Raw genomic sequence first — 15,631 nt, forward strand, 5'->3', positions numbered from 1 at the left:
TCAGTGTGAAATCGAGTCAGCAATCAAGGAATTGATTAACACAAAGCCATAGAAAACGTATTATTTAAAATCTCAGCACGGAACAATACTCCTCCATTCCCAGCGACCTGATCTCATGCTCTGCCACTTCTAATTCTTGACTTCGTGATCTCTTCCCAAGAACTTGGGTTGGTGATTTACGCCTTGGCCGTCCTCGACCCCGCTTGGGCACTGTGTCAGCGGTGGCTTCTTTCATGTCGCGCTGTCTTTGCGCCTCAACAATATCTTCATAGCTCAAAACTTTTGCCTTGCCAACTGCAGTTGCCTTGACTGACTTACGCGTGTTCCTCTCGTTATTTTGCTCGAAGAGGAGCAAGGCGACAAGGCTAACTGCGCGGCACAACGCATGGCACCCTCCATGCCAGCCCAACAACTGCACCACTACTAAGAAATCGATGGAAATTTGAAATCCACCCACAAATCCACCCCATCTTATGGCCCATAGTAAACAAACTGCACCCAGATCGGCAGTATCTTCATTTCCTGTGTTCTAGCCAACACCACGGTATCCCTTGGTGCCCACGCCACCTCTCCCTTCTCTCACAGCGACTTTCCTTGCAGAAAGAGCGCCGAATATAATCCGCCCGCTACTTCCAGGTTCAACTCAGAAACTCTTTGGTGGTAGGAAGTGGTGCAGCGTTCGATACAGTTTGATCTCACCGTCGTCGTGTCTCGCCTAGGCTTGCACTGAGAAAAAAAGTAGTCGCTCATGCCTAGATTCATATTCCTGCTATCACGCACTTTTCACCAGAATCTGCAGATCGGAAATGTTCGTCCAGCCATCTACCTGTTACTCCAGTTACCAGATTGATATTGGAATGCCATACGGAAACCGTCCCTGTGTCAGCACCTGCTGCTCGAAGGAAGTATATAACCCTGACTTTCCCAAGTTGGCGAAGGAGAACACCGTGGCTTTTGAGGATGAATCGTGCCCAGAGCCCCCTGGGGGAAGACTCTACGAAGCAGTCTGACAGGAACATTATATCCTCCGATAACCTATAGATCCTCCATCCACATGCAGGTTCATCTATGTAACACCCGATCTCGGGAACCGGGCAGCTTGCTGGGCCAAGTGGGCCTTGCAGGCAACCAAAATGGAAGCCAACAGCCGTCTTGAACAGCATTATCGAGAGCCTTTGGGCTGTTGTGAACGGAATCATGCCGTTCCGCTGAGCGATAGGGAATGGCTGGTTAAGATACTCGATTTCCAGTTTCTAGTTCCAACAGTGTCAGTATATGTTAGTGTATATATGCCCCTCGTTGGTAATTATCTTACGCTGTTTACAGCTACCCACTCAGTTTCAACCAGCTGCCTCATCAAACGTACTTGCTTCTCGGGGCTCGAAGCTGCCAACTTAGCTTTCATGAAGACCAACTCCAACACTGCTATACTCCGAAAGGTAATGTAATCCTGGAGCCTTAATGTTGATTGGCCCCCCAAGACTGTGGCGATGTATATCAAAGAGAAAAAGTTGACGAAGGGAGTATCGGACCAAATGAACCTTCCAGCTCTTCGCAGTGCCAGTATCGGCAAGGTGAGCTCCTTTTCACCAACAAAAAGTGACGCGAAGAATGTAACCCCAAAGGTAGCTGCAATGAAGGCGTTGAGAAGCGTGCTCGAGACAAGGAGGTTCATCGCCACGCTCGAAGCTAACGACACAGCCAGCAGAATAAACCCGGTATTCGTGTAGTACATTTCTGCAAGCTCGCCTTCCAGGTCACCCGAAAGGATAGAGGTATATGCATCCAGGACGATCGAGGCGCTGATCTGATCTTTGACGCGGTCGTGAGATCTCCAGGGAACATGGCTGTTCCAGAAACGTAACAAAACCCGCTTTGAAATCTCAAGAACATTAAAGGCCTCTTTGAGAACGAGTGTAATACAGCTATGCAGCAGAAGGGCGCTCGCAAAGTTGATTTGGGTCGTCCATGGTATCTGTGACATTGTCGTGAGATGGATCTGACAGTTGAACTGATCGATAATCCAACGCGACTTTTCGTTCGTTGTCCAACATTACATAATCACTCGGGAGAGTCAGCTAGTGGCGTACGGGCCGGGGCTAGCTTCCGTTCCAGGGTGCATTTCCACTTATCGTCTCATATCGCGATTGCCCGGGGCTTGCGAGTGCCGGCTCGACCTCGATCTGGATCTTGTGCGTACACTAACCGAAGGCATTTTGACGTCAATGAATAGAGAATTTCCATTGATGATCTCTTCTGATGCCTCCGAGTGGCGTGGAGAGGTGGATAATGCCATGTTGTGGCCGTTGCTGCGAAGAGGGAGTAAATACGAGTGTTATATACCCAGGAAGGTACGATCTAGTAACAACCTTGAAGGTTTCGCGTTATTGCCTGCTACCCCACCTGGTTACGTTAGCCGTGGTTGCCTTTCTTGTGCTATAGTGTACAAGTGGTTTAGGTTTAGATAGCATAACGATAATCAATTATCTTAACTTTTAAGAGCTCCAGGCAGCCCCTAAAATGACCCTAACTAGAACTCGCACATCTACAAAACCCATCGGCGCCCTGTAGGTTCGTTATCAAACACGTACAAGAGATGTATACCAAATCATCATAAGCGTCTTAGATTCTATTTCTCTATCTATCTACCAGAGACACTAGCTATAACTGATCCTCCCAAAGAAGAAGCAGTCTTTGCTATTCTCCGTCCCCAGTCCCGAATGACCCTCACAACCCATAAAGCAAAGCACATAAAACGCTAATATCATCAAACAGGACTCCTACAGATGCAATGTGGAATTCTTCAAGTAGAACGTCCCGCTATTTTCCTGCGTCTTCTTTCAAGCTAACGATGCGATTGAGGATGATCTTATCGGCTGTGCTGTCGGAGTCTACGGCCTGTGGGGAAGTAATTAGTACATGGTAAATGGAAACCCTGGAAGTCAGAAAGGAAACATACCATATATGCAACCCGCATCGCCTGGAACCTAATACTCTCCAAGCCCCCTTTACCCAACCCAGACTCCCCAGCTGCCTCCGGCCAGGGTGCCCTCCGCTTTACCTCCTCGAATCCACTTTCGATCAAAGCACGAGGCCAAATCTCCTCACTATTCGGATTGATATCATTCAAAAACCCGCCCTCCGCATCTTCCGGCTTCTCACTCTTAAAAAGAGAATTATAGAGCCTAACTTCGACTTCTCGTGACCCTTCTGCCGCCCAGTGGATGTAGGTCTTTGGCTTCTTCCCCTCTTTATCGTAGACTGCGTGGATCTCCAATATTTTGCCAGTGGTGGGGTCTTTTGTGAAAGATGTGGCTTTGATAGGGTACGGCACTTGGAGGAGGCCGACTGATTTTCCAGGTGCCAGGCGGAAATAATCTTTGCTATCGATCTCGCGGAAATCGCTACGGTCGATATAGACAGTTTTTGTGAGTTTGACTTTGTGGGTGCCCATGGCGGGGATCTTGGGCGAGAAGGGAATCTCGACTTCCATTTCTTCGGCATCGTCGATTATCACAGGGACAGGGTCGAGGACTAGCATTAGGCGTGGGACAGTACGCTCGAGATATCGTCGGACGGTTTGGTCGAAGCGGACGAGTTGGATACTTGTGGGGGACGTGGTGACACCCAGTTCGTTGACAAATTCGAGGATTGCTCCTGGTGGGACGCCACGTCTTTTAATTGCGATAAGGGTGTAAAGTCTTGGGTCATCCCAGCCTCGGACGTAGCCTTCATTTACAAGTTTCGCGATCTTTCGCTTTGAGAGGATAGTCCCGGTAATGTTTAGACGACCATATTCTCTTTGCATAGGTTCATAAACCTCGAGGCTCTTGTTCAACCATTCGTACGATACTCTAGATAGAACGAACTCCGTTGTGCATAGGGAGTGAGTGATGCCTTCGAAACTGTCACATAGACAATGCGTGAAGTCGTATGTAGGATATATCTTCCAGGTATCCCCCGTGCGGTGATGAGAGGCATCTAAGACTCTGTACGCGGCCAGATCCCACATTTGCGGATTTCCATCTTCAATGTTTTGTTTCATTCGTAGGAAGGCTTCCCTCGGCTTGTATTTCCCATCTCGCATGCCTCGGAACTCTTCAAGATTCGTTTCGATAGTTTGATTAGCGTGCTCGCATCGGAATCGAGGCCCATGGCTTTCTCCTCCTCGTTGAGCCTTGATCTCGGCGTCTATGGCAAGTCAGCTTAGCCCCTAGTATGTTAATTGCTCCGCTTACCTCCACAATGGCACACATATGCCTTTCCCTTTTGGATGAGCTCCTCCGCCTTCTCGTAGAGTTTTCCAAAGTTATCACTCGAATATGTAACAGCACATGGCTCAAATCCCAACCACTCAATCATTTCCCTAATAGCAACGAAGTACTTCTCCTCCTCCGCCTCCGGATTGGTATCATCGAACCGCAAGTAGCATTTTCCTCCGTGATACTTCGCAAACCCAAAATTAACCGCAATAGCTTTAGCATGTCCAATATGCAAGAAGCCGTTGGGTTCTGGCGGGAATCGTGTAACCACTGGCTTCACTGGCCGCTCCTTATACACCTCATCGAGAAAGCCTTGGGCGAAGATGTTCATTGGTTCCGGGGCCGGGGCATCGTTGGGTTTTGGGCCAGATTTGGGAGCAGTTGGAGTTTTTGCTGGAGCTTCCGCCTTCGCTTTAGCTTGAGCAGCTTTCTTTGCACGCTTAGCTAGGCGCTTCTTCAATTCGCCCTTTGATACCATTTCGCCCGTCTCCTCGTCGAGCTGGAGCTTCGCCACTCCCTCGGCGACTGCAGCTACTGCGTCTGCCATATATGCAGATGGGTTGGTTCAATCGAAGAAGGTTGTATTTCGCGTGGGGTAGTTGTTGTTGTTGTTGTTGCTTGCAGTTGCTGAAGAGGTTCGGATGTTGTGAGTCAAAGAAGATTGTACGAGCACTCGAGCAGATTGCGGGGTGATATTTGTGCGGCATCACACATCAGGGGTGACAAAAATTCATGGCGCAAAGCAGAAGAAAGAGCAAGATATTTGGGCTTGAATATTGTCATGTAAGATTCCATTTTTTAATTAAAATCCAGATAATAGCTCTAACCCCTTAAGAATAACACCTACCTACCTTGGGTACTTATTAAAATTCTACACGCCGCACGACGTATTTCTCCAGCGCAATGCGACTTTCTGACCCCTCCATACTAAGATGTGGCTGGTGGCCCAATTGCGCTGTGAGCTGTGGCTGTGCTCCTTAACACACGTACAAGGAGTGGAGTCGCGTCGGCCTCCTTCCACGTCGCATATAATCGAGTAACATATCGTTAAAGGTTATTCCGCTCGAGAAAGAGTAATTTCTTGGATCCGGTCTGATCATTGAGCAAGGAACTGGACCGATATCATGTTCATGCTGGGGGGGTTCGAAGATTAGGGGCTTCTGCTGCTAGAGCGGGTACTGACGATCGGACAGTGGAGTGCTCGTAGAGTAAGGTAAAAAGAGTTTGAGATTGGTATTCTATATTTTGTGTAGTGCTATACTGTAGTGTGTAGTGCTTATGGCGCATTCTTGGGTGAATTTGGTATTATATTCAAGTCGCGTGAATATCTCAATCTCGGTGAGATATAGAGGATACAGTAGGGAGACAAAGGCTCAGTATACTTACGACCGGCCATATATTCGAATAACTGGTGTATGCCGACTATCTAGAGTGAATAGGAAAAAGGGAGTCATACATACATAGGTAAGTACCTTGTGGGTAGCTACTACCCGTTGGGCCTTCTAATAATGCGAAAAGGGGGTTGTACCAAGTTCGCTTAAGAATGCGGTAAGGACAAAAATGATCTTTTAAAAAAAATTATATTTAATTACTAGAAATTAATTAAGTATCAAAATGGCAAAAGAGTTCGGCCCGGTGTCGAAATGCCTACATCTCTTGTCGTTGTTGTCGTCTTATTGTTTTTATTGTTTTGTTGTTTTGTTGTTTTGTTGTTTTTTCTTTCCCCAAATTCTATCGTCCCTGGCGATCCCGTAAGTACAATTTGACCCGAGCCACCTGACCAAGTGCCATGCCCTTGTACTTCGGTAACGGATATTTTCTTATTTTATCTTATATAGGAGTGTTGGGGTTCGTGCCTGGGCAATTCCTCACCGCTTATAGTTTTGCGGTGTGATTCTTCCTCGATCTTCAAAAATTAAACGCCAGTCTATCTCCATCCTGCTGCTCTTTCTATACGTCTATATCAGCTTCGTAAAGCCATCAATGCCTCCTTTACCTCTTTCTCCGTATTGGATTTCATATTTTAGCAGTCAAGAACAATATTTCAAGCTCAAAGATACCCATATCAGAAAACCCCTCTGCAACGTACTTCTTCTTGACATCTTTATCTAATCCCTCGAAAGGCTCCTCCTAGGCCATAATCTCGTAAATAACATATCCTAAAAAGAAAAGCTCTTTTTTGTGGTATGGGTAGCTTGTAGCGGATCACTTCGACAATACTATGTATAACTAGGGTCCATCGCTTGCTGGGTATACAAGTGGGGATTGGCCGATCCTAAGTAGCTCATAGCCCATATATAAAATTGCAAGCCAATCAAGCATTATGAAATGTTTTAAATATCTTGAATGCTGTAGATTTAAAATGTAGACGATTAAATGAAAGTATCGGTTGAATCCGCGGTGAAGATTCTCAAGTGGGAATATCTTGGTTGCGCGGTCACAACTCACTCTAATGGGGCACCGCATGTTTTTAAAAAGACCGAAAACTCATATCCAATAGGCATCAATTTGTTACTTACATATATTTGTTTTGCCATTCGGGGTCTTGCCCTCGCAGGTTATCCACTTGTGACGGGGCACAACCAATCCATGATCTGCTAGCAGCCTATACACTACGTCTCGTCCATTTTGTATTCAGTGACGAATGTGTTCGTGGTAATTGGAGGTCAAATACCACATCCGTTCCCCGCTTCCGTTTGGAAGGTTTTATACTATAAGATCAATTAAAAATAATTAAGATCTAGGGGCAAGGTTGTGCCGATGAATCAATCCGCCTTGCGTCGTGCGTCGTGCGTCTTGCGCCTTGCGCCCATCTTCCAGGAGCCCTACACAGCCACTTTTGGCGCATATCAGGAACCTCGTGCGCATCATCCATTCTTCACCGATTCTCGTATTTTCGAACATCTCTCAGTCCCAGCTTCATATACCTCTAAAGAGCGAGGTACTGACAATTACCAACAATCGCAAAACGATGTATAAGTACAAGCCTCTAAACAGCGCCAGATCTTTTCGACTTCTTGCGTTGAAGCCGGGGAAAGGCGACAATGCACTTGTGTGTGAACTTCACGCTTTCGACTTTTGTCATCATCCACTACTCATCGCACTTTCCAACACACCTCAGTTCGAAGCCATTTCCTATGTCTGGGGGTCGAGCCCGCCAGTCCACGAGATTCAATGCGATGGAGAAATCCTACGGATCACGGAAAATCTGAGAGCTACACTCTGCGCAGTGAGGCGAAGCGACCGCCAGATCTATGTGTGGGCAGACGCGATCTGCATAGACCAGTCGGATCTGAGAGAGCGCAAAATGCAAGTTGCTCTAATGAGAGACATCTACTCCCGAGCTGAAAGGGTCTCGATATGTCTAAACACGGTCGGAATGGAAAAGCGACAGGTCCTAGGCCAAACGATTAAGATGTATGCCACATCGGATAGACATCAGTGGTCCGAGCAACCCCTCTACGACGTTTCATCCTCATTCTGGTCACTTCTTGCCGAGTTCTTCGATAACCCATGGTTTAGTCGTATATGGGTGGTACAAGAAATTGCCGAAAGCAAAAGCGCCCGTATTTTATTCGATGGCCAGGAGATTCCTTGGGAGGGGATCGTGTGTCTTGTAAGAAGAGTACTCGGGGATCAAGATTACGCGGGTCGTGTTCTTCATTTCGCGAAAACTAATGGTATTCGGAATGTGCTCTTTATGAACAACAGAGAAACGTTCTCGGCATATGATCCAATACCAGCCCTACTCCAAGCCACAAGGGCTTTTAGAGCTTCCGATCCTAGGGACAAGGTGTTTGCTATGCTTGAGAAGCCTATCAAGAGGACACGCACTTACGCCAAGTTTCGATTCCTCCAAGCAAGGAAATATGCCGAATTCTCCGTCCAAAGCATTTCACTGCTGTGTCTCTTGTCCGCCACTTTTGAGAGCAGTCCCGCCGAAAGCCGCTTCTGGTGTCTTTTGATATCACTTGGTTTCGTGGCACACTTTCTTCGATTTGATCAATTAATACGAGTGATAATGTGGGACATCTGCGAGCGCTTAACAAACTTCTGCTTTACAGTCGACAGACTTATCTTGCACAAATACCAGATATCGGACACGATATGCTCCGCACTTTCTATCGCCGCAGATTATTCTCTTACCACCCAGTCGGTATACAGAATGGTTGCTACGCGGCTGATGGAGCGATCTGGAACCCTCAACATTCTTTCCTATGTCCATCACGGCTCCGCTATTGATATCACATTTCCTTCGTGGGTGCCGCAGTGGGATGTTGCAACGCCTGGAATACATGTCTTGATAGCGTTGCCTCGGCATCAATATCAAGCTTCTGCTGGGGTGTACCACAAGTGGAGTCTCTCTGATCGCAGTGCGGATCATCTGCAAGTTCAAGGGCTGCGCTTTTCGACCGTTTCCGCGACGTCCGATATATTTACTTCGGAACGTTTTCCCCACGGGCCTCGAATGAACGACGGGGTTTTCGGGCGTTACGATGGGGCAGAAGACACGTATCCGACAGGCATATCTATGGCAACAGCTTGGACAGCCACACTCACAGCAGGTCAACTTGCAAGCGCCGCAAAGGCCAAACGAGGACTGGCGGAACCCCAACTTCCTAGATACCACCGCAGCCTCGCTGCTGCACAACGCTCATCCTACGGACGACGACAATTCTTCACGGAGAATGGGTACATGGGCCTTGGGCCAGCCGCGATGAGGGAGGGAGATCTAGTTTGCGTGCTTTTTGGGGGTTGTATCCCATATATTTTGAGGCCTACGGATACTGATAACATGTATAAATTTGTAGGTGAAAGCTATGTTCATGGTATTATGAATGGGGAGGTTATCAACTTGTGGCAACAAGGGAAGATCACTAAGAATCGTTTCACGTTGTGCTAGATAGCTCCATGTGAATCAAATTGATCAAATGGAACAGTTCTATAATATAATAATAGCATTGCATTTCTATATTATCTAGTCTACCTATCTACCTAAGTAGTTATAGATAGAGCTTACGATTTGATCAATTTAATAGTTAGCTCTAGATAAGGCTTGCGTCTTGATCAAATTGATCAAATCGCCGACAACCCTTTTTTGATGCATACAAAAACGTGGATAAAGGCAGTCGGAGAGGGGGTGAAGGCTTTAGAGTTAGAGCGTTTATAAGCTATATTAAAAGTGGGTTTAGAAATGGATTTAATAGTGTCGACCAGCTGTACTCCGTAGGGCTGACATGGAGAGTACGTTGTGCCCCGCAGTCAGCCTTGTCGCCTTACCATGCTGCTGAAGGCCTCCTCTGTAGGCATCCTTCCTCCCTCCACAACCTCTTCGATTTACGAATTCTATCCCTAAACTTCATGAACGGGATCAAGAGAGCCATGGCTACAATAACTACTGCAGAGATTCCGACCTTATCACTCCTCTACCACTCGAAAAAACTCCTACCCGCGACCGTCGACTCGGCCTCCGAGGCACCCATATCCAAACCATCCGAGTCCTTCAACGACCGCGTCGGTCTGATCCGAGGGGATATCACAAAACTTGGAGTCGATGCTATCGTTAACGCAGCCAACACGCAACTGCGGGGCGGAGGGGGCGTTGATGGGGCGATACACAGAGCTGCAGGACCCGAGCTGCTGAATGAGTGCCGGGCACTGAGAGGCTGCGAAACTGGGTCCGCCAAAATCACGAATGGGTACAGGTTGCCGTGCAAGAAAGTCATTCATACTGCTGGGCCAATCTACAACCTACACTCCAAGGAGGAGAGTGCGAGAGACTTGGCAGGGTGCTACACAACAAGCTTGCAGTTGGCGGTGGACAATGACTGCAAGAGCATCGTTTTTAGTTGCGTGAGCACCGGGGTCTACGGCTATCCAAGTCATGATGCTGCGTCTGTTGCTGTTGGAACAGTGAGGAAGTTCTTGGAGGGCGAGCAGGGCGATAAGTTGGAGAAAGTGGCCTTCTGCACCTTTGTCCAAAAGGATGTCGATGCTTACAACTACTGGTTGCCGTAAGTTCCATATAGTACCTATATTGACAGTCTTGATATTAATAAGCTACAGCCGCTTTTTCCCAGCTGTAGAAACGGAGGTTGAGAGTGATTGGGAGGAGGTAGAGGCAGGTAGCTCGGCGGAGAACGGTCCTGCTACCTAGAAATAAAGCATCTCGCACCTAGACGTTAAATAGGTCGATCCTCTTGAAATGTATCTCGATTGAATGGATTGGGAGGTTTTAAAACGGCGTCTGGGACTTTATAATGCGTCGTCTTGGAGGCTGGGGGTCAGCAGGTAGTAACGAATGAAACTTATTAGCAAGCGTCATTTTAATTTCAAAAAGTGCAATATTATAAATATCCTAATAAGACATATTAGTCGCAAATAAAGTTCTAGCTATAGAGTGCGATAATATAATATGATATCAGTGTTTGGGTTCATGTGATTTATTAGTATTTGGCAGCTCTGCCTGCAAGGTCCGGTTCTTCCCCGTCTTGCACCCCCAATCTGCTCCGTTTCGATCCCCCACCACTCGCACCATGTCAGCACCTACCCCTACGTCTACATCGTCGAATATCTACAAGGAAGATGTAGATTTTGCAGAGCTGGCCCTGCAAGATGCCGAATTTGCCAAGGTGTAAGTTATGTATTTGCCGGTCGCTGTGTGTCGTCATTAGCCATCACACCCAACGGCTCTTACATTTCTATGCGGGACTAATCTAGCTAATCAATGATTCTAGGCTGAAGCCAAATGGACAACTAGATTTTAGTAATCCCGAATCAGTAAAGCAGCTAACCACAGCCTTGCTGAAGAGGGATTTCGGCTTGAAGATCTCGCTGCCTCCTGATCGACTCTGTCCACCAGTAAGCGCTTCCCCAGCGTCAGTACTAGATTAATTTTTAAGGACCGGAATTTAACTTTTATTAGGTCCCAAACCGATTGAACTATTTGCTTTGGATTCAGGGACTACTGGATACAACTAGCAGTAATTATTCAGATGCTTATGACCCCCAAAGAGAGGTCTTTGGACTTGACATTGGCACGGGAGCAAGCTGCATTTATCCCATGATAGGATGTACACAACGTCCAAAATGGAGGTTTGCTGCTACAGGTAGACCGAGAAATTCCCTTATAACCTTGAAGCTTTTACGAATAATACTATTAGATATCGACGAGAAGAGTCTGCAATTCGCAACGCAGAATATCGAACAGAACGGATTACAGAATCGGATCAAGCTTCTTCAAACGCAGAGGAGTGATCCTCTACTGCCTCTTGATATTATGAGAATTGAAAAGTATGCATCATCTCATTCCACTTGTTAATTAGGACTCTGCTGATCGTGATACAGCATCGACTTCAGCATGTGTAACCCCCCATTCTACGAATCAAAGGCAGACATGCTCACCTCTGCTGCCGTGAAGCAACGCCCGCCATTCACAGCATGCACGGGATCAGAAAACGAGATGGTCACCCCCGGTGGAGAAGTTGCCTTTGTATCGCGTATGATTAACCAGAGTCTTGTTCTACGAGAGCGGGTCCAGTGGTATACGTCCATGCTCGGGAAGTTCTCGAGTCTGGCTACTCTAATCGAGGAACTCAAGAAGAATGGCATTGAGAATTATGCGGCTACTGAGTTCGTGCAAGGTAATCGGACGAGGAGGTGGGCGATCGCATGGAGCTTTGATGATCTGAGGCCTCGAATGGCTTTCTCCAGAAATGTGAATAGCATCCCGAAGACCTTGCTGCCGTTTCCTTCCGAATATCACATCGCGGTATGTAGTTGCGCTCTCGAAAGCTCGAGTTTAGAGCATTGTTTCAGCTAATAACCGAGCGTAGTTTGGCAGTAGTAGTGATACTGGAAAAGTCAGCCAACATATCAATGACGTTCTGTCTGGGCTCCCTCTGAAGTGGATGTGGAAGCCCAGCATCTTAGTAGGTGTGGGTTTCAGCGACAAAGCAGTATGGTCGCGCGCGGCCCGCCGGCATATGGCTAAGAAGGGACAAGAAGGCTCTGAAGAAGAAGAAGAAGAGGATGACGATACAGATATAGCGTTGGGATTCAAGATCTATGTCGAAGGAGTCGCAGAATCAGAGACATTGAATAGGGTCACGGTTCGATGGATAAAAGGGCATGACAATGTGCTTTTCGAGAGTTTTTGCGGGATGGTGAAGAGAAAGATAGATGAAGTAATCAGAAATTAATGGGACATATCATCATACGTAGCACTACGTATAGTATGATAGGTATCTTATCTCATATTGAACGTGGTTCGATATATTGACTGTAAGGGGCGCCCCTATACCTATTGCGTCGTTAGTAATCAGCCGGAGTGAGACAGCGGAAGGCGAGGCTCCAAACTAACATCTGCCACCAACCACCAACCCCACCTGGATGACAACTGACAACCAACGAGGTTATGACAGCTGAGCATGTCCATGCTTCCTTCATTCTTCCCAGCTCCTCCACCAACTTGTTGACGGGATACAATGGGAACAATATTCACGGCATATAGTATGATATAATAGAACACGCCGAGCTTGGTCCTCGAGATTCCTTCTTCTTTCACACAAGCGGTCTAGAAGACTGCGTTTCATTGTCACAACACACCGACTGTACCCAGGCGCCGTTGGCCAACATTCGCAATCACACCACGATACGATACAAGTTTGCGATATTCCTTCGTTGGATTATATCTCTGTCCTACTTGAGCCGCTGCTATTCTCGTCTCCGGTGACACCAATCTCATTCCGCTCGATCGTGATACTCGAATACCTCAGCTTCCAGATCATACATGCACAAATACAAACAAAGCCCCAGATTTACGCCACATAGTCAGCTCTATCCCCACAACATACGCATACACAGACCTCATGATGAAAACCCGAACGCCAAAGTCGAACTTGGTAGAGGTGGACCAGATCCCATCCGAAATTCCGCCGCCCATCTCAAGCAAACCCGCCATCGCGAAAGCCCAAAAGGCGATATCGAGCGTCCTCAAACGACCCTCCCCGACGTTCGGAAAGTTCCTAGATCTACCCATCGAGATCCGCCTGAAGATATGGGAGGAATCACTTATCCCGCGAGTTCACGAACTGCATCCATGCGCGAAGCTCTACAATGACCGAATGACATTCCGCTCCAACAGCAGCCAAACTCCGGCAATATTCCACATCTGCCACGAATCCCGACAGCTGGCGATGAAGAAATACCAGCTGATGGAATATGAGCCGTCGCGGGGAACATCAGGCAAGGGCATCCTACGATTTTATTTCTGCCCGGCGCTGGATACACTGTTGCTCAACAGCCTAATGGGGCTCTTCATGATGTTCGTCCTTCTAGAGGAAGAGACTAGTTACTCCGGGACGATGAAGGGATGGCAGACAGTAGCATTCGATGCCGAGCGCGCCCAGCTCATTACACTGCTCTCCGGCATCCATGGCCACGCCCCCCAACCGCGCATGAAGGAGGTGTTCCCGTCCCTCAAAAACCTCATCATCGCATTTGACTACACCAGCAGAGGTAAGACACGCTTCCGCACATCCGTGTGGCCGGGGGAGAATGGTACCTCTTTAATTACAATTCCCTGGCCGGAAATTGATTCGAGGGAGTTCGATACTATATTCCAGCCGATGAGGGAATATTTGGAGAATGATTATGAGAAGGGGAAGGTCCCGGAGATACAGGTTTCGAAGGTTAAGCGGAAGGCGTATATCAGGGGGGATATTAGATATGCGTTTCGGAAGAGCTGTGCTTTTTTCGGGATGAGACCCAGGGGCGTGTTCAGGAGGATATGATCCAGGATTTTGAGGTCGGTGATTGGCAACGCAGCCAAATCATTCACCCCTCCACCATGGTAGGACCACTGTGCTTCTTCCTCGGCCGGCAGAGGACCCCTAGTTGATAGAGACTTCGTGAGTATTTGGGTGAACTCCTTTGTGCGGATATGTTCCGCTTTGGAATCCTACGCGTCGAGAGACCTAGGGAGTGGTTGGCTGGGACTAACAGTGACTTCAGATAATTGGAGTCACCGCGGAGAATAGTGGATATAGAACCATCGGACGGCCCATATGATGGGCTCATGTCACAAGCCTTATAACGGCTGGATCGCGTTTTAGCTTTTCCATGAAATAATGGTCGCGAACTAGCTATGGCTAATTTATGTTCGTAATATCCTAATGTCATTTTAATCATCTGTAATAATGGTCTTGCCGCGTTATGATATTTCTCCCTGAATGAGTCTACCCCAGCCACGGATTTCGACCCGCCGATATATACTTATGGTCCACATCTCCCATCTTCCAGCCAACCTACCATTTATTCTCCTTCTTGTCCAAGAACGCCTTCAGGATCACAATCAAGTTTGTCAAGGCCGCCAACCAAGCCTTCAATGCTTCCTGCACTTTGGCATCATCGTCTCCAAGCTTGATATAGAAGTCCTTTCGGTAAGGGCAGGCGCTCATGGCGGCGCTGAAGATGGGCTTCACCATGAAGGAGTGGTGCGGTTTGAGGGTGTTGCCATAGGCACTGCGGAAGGAGGCGCTGAGTTCTTCGGACGAGTTGCCGAGATTCTCAGTGAGTGCGATGGAGGTGAATTCTAGGCCGCTTCATGGCTGTTAGTTGGAGTTTTTGAAAGGGTTACGCCGGGGAAGAGGGGTAGGTATGGGATAAGGATATAGATATAGCATACCGGACGAGCCATACGAGGCCCTCTGTGGCGGTGTGCTTCTTCGTCTTGAGCTCGTTCTTGACAAGGTCTTGCAGATTCGCAGATTCTGCGGGCGCAGCGAGTTGTCTATCGCGGATTTTCTAATACGTATAATAATAAGCCTTGACTGCTCGGACAAAATCGAGGTGTGGGGCCAGGCATACCTTGACGTTACCCAGCATGTCTGACTTGACAGGAGTAAAAGCCACCGAACCCAAGACATCTGCGGAGGAATACATGGTCAGCAAGAGCCTTGATTTACATGCTATACTTGGGAGAGAAGTGGGGTACCGAACAACGTCGTCAGCGACTCAGCAGCTTCGAGAAACTCGGTCGTGGAAATGGCATTGTCGTTCTCCTTGTCGACAGGTACATCCGTGAAAGACTTCTTCAGAGTGTCGATGAAGGTTCCGCCTGCTGGGTATGCTTTGTCTGCCATCTTTTCTGTTTGTGGAGGACTTTGGTGTTTTTGGAATTGGAATTGGAATTCGGAATTAAGAGAATGGCGATCTGTGGTTGTTGCGTTTGCGAGGTTGAGATGCCAGCAGCTCCAAGTCGGTGAGGGGCAACAAGGGGCCAAGGGGCAGTGCAGGGATGGGGGAGGGACAGGGATGGCGTCGCGGGGAGAGCACGTGCTTAGCCGTGCACGTGACCTGCGAGTTCA

General features: G+C 47.8%; 7 protein-coding genes across 7 annotated transcripts; 4 read left to right on the forward strand and 3 right to left on the reverse strand.

Moving 5' to 3' along the window:
• Nucleotides 1-758: 758 nt before the first annotated feature.
• Nucleotides 759-2,296, reverse strand: BP5553_10178 (Uncharacterized protein; the record flags this gene model as incomplete). Its single annotated transcript, XM_032018801.1, has 3 exons — nt 759-1,253; nt 1,316-1,975; nt 2,207-2,296. The coding sequence occupies 3 exons, from the start codon at nt 2,294-2,296 to the stop codon at nt 759-761; spliced, it is 1,245 nt and encodes a 414-aa protein (XP_031865209.1).
• Nucleotides 2,297-2,820: 524 nt separating this feature from the next.
• Nucleotides 2,821-4,809, reverse strand: BP5553_10179 (putative glutaminyl-tRNA synthetase; the record flags this gene model as incomplete). Its single annotated transcript, XM_032018802.1, has 3 exons — nt 2,821-2,898; nt 2,960-4,191; nt 4,239-4,809. 3 exons carry the CDS (start codon nt 4,807-4,809, stop codon nt 2,821-2,823), a joined length of 1,881 nt encoding a protein of 626 aa, XP_031865210.1.
• Nucleotides 4,810-7,233: 2,424 nt separating this feature from the next.
• BP5553_10180 (uncharacterized protein) lies at nt 7,234-9,165 on the forward strand (the record flags this gene model as incomplete). Its single annotated transcript, XM_032018803.1, has 1 exon — nt 7,234-9,165. One exon carries the CDS (start codon nt 7,234-7,236, stop codon nt 9,163-9,165), a length of 1,932 nt encoding a protein of 643 aa, XP_031865211.1.
• Nucleotides 9,166-9,623: 458 nt separating this feature from the next.
• On the forward strand, nt 9,624-10,419 carry BP5553_10181 (Macro-containing protein; the record flags this gene model as incomplete). Its single annotated transcript, XM_032018804.1, has 2 exons — nt 9,624-10,276; nt 10,329-10,419. 2 exons carry the CDS (start codon nt 9,624-9,626, stop codon nt 10,417-10,419), a joined length of 744 nt encoding a protein of 247 aa, XP_031865212.1.
• Nucleotides 10,420-10,798: 379 nt separating this feature from the next.
• BP5553_10182 (uncharacterized protein) lies at nt 10,799-12,463 on the forward strand (the record flags this gene model as incomplete). Its single annotated transcript, XM_032018805.1, has 5 exons — nt 10,799-10,896; nt 11,000-11,123; nt 11,188-11,555; nt 11,610-12,033; nt 12,098-12,463. 5 exons carry the CDS (start codon nt 10,799-10,801, stop codon nt 12,461-12,463), a joined length of 1,380 nt encoding a protein of 459 aa, XP_031865213.1.
• A 672-nt stretch (nt 12,464-13,135) lies between these two features.
• BP5553_10183 (Uncharacterized protein) lies at nt 13,136-14,056 on the forward strand (the record flags this gene model as incomplete). Its single annotated transcript, XM_032018806.1, has 1 exon — nt 13,136-14,056. The coding sequence occupies one exon, from the start codon at nt 13,136-13,138 to the stop codon at nt 14,054-14,056; it is 921 nt and encodes a 306-aa protein (XP_031865214.1).
• Nucleotides 14,057-14,569: 513 nt separating this feature from the next.
• Nucleotides 14,570-15,406, reverse strand: BP5553_10184 (Glycolipid transfer protein; the record flags this gene model as incomplete). The annotated part of the gene is made up of 4 exons (XM_032018807.1): nt 14,570-14,864; nt 14,950-15,068; nt 15,132-15,190; nt 15,259-15,406. 4 exons carry the CDS (start codon nt 15,404-15,406, stop codon nt 14,570-14,572), a joined length of 621 nt encoding a protein of 206 aa, XP_031865215.1.
• Between the last annotated feature and the right edge of the window lie 225 nt (nt 15,407-15,631).

This window comes from Venustampulla echinocandica (genome assembly GCF_003357145.1).
Source record: "Venustampulla echinocandica strain BP 5553 chromosome Unknown scaffold_13, whole genome shotgun sequence".
NCBI lineage: Eukaryota > Fungi > Ascomycota > Leotiomycetes > Helotiales > Pleuroascaceae > Venustampulla > Venustampulla echinocandica.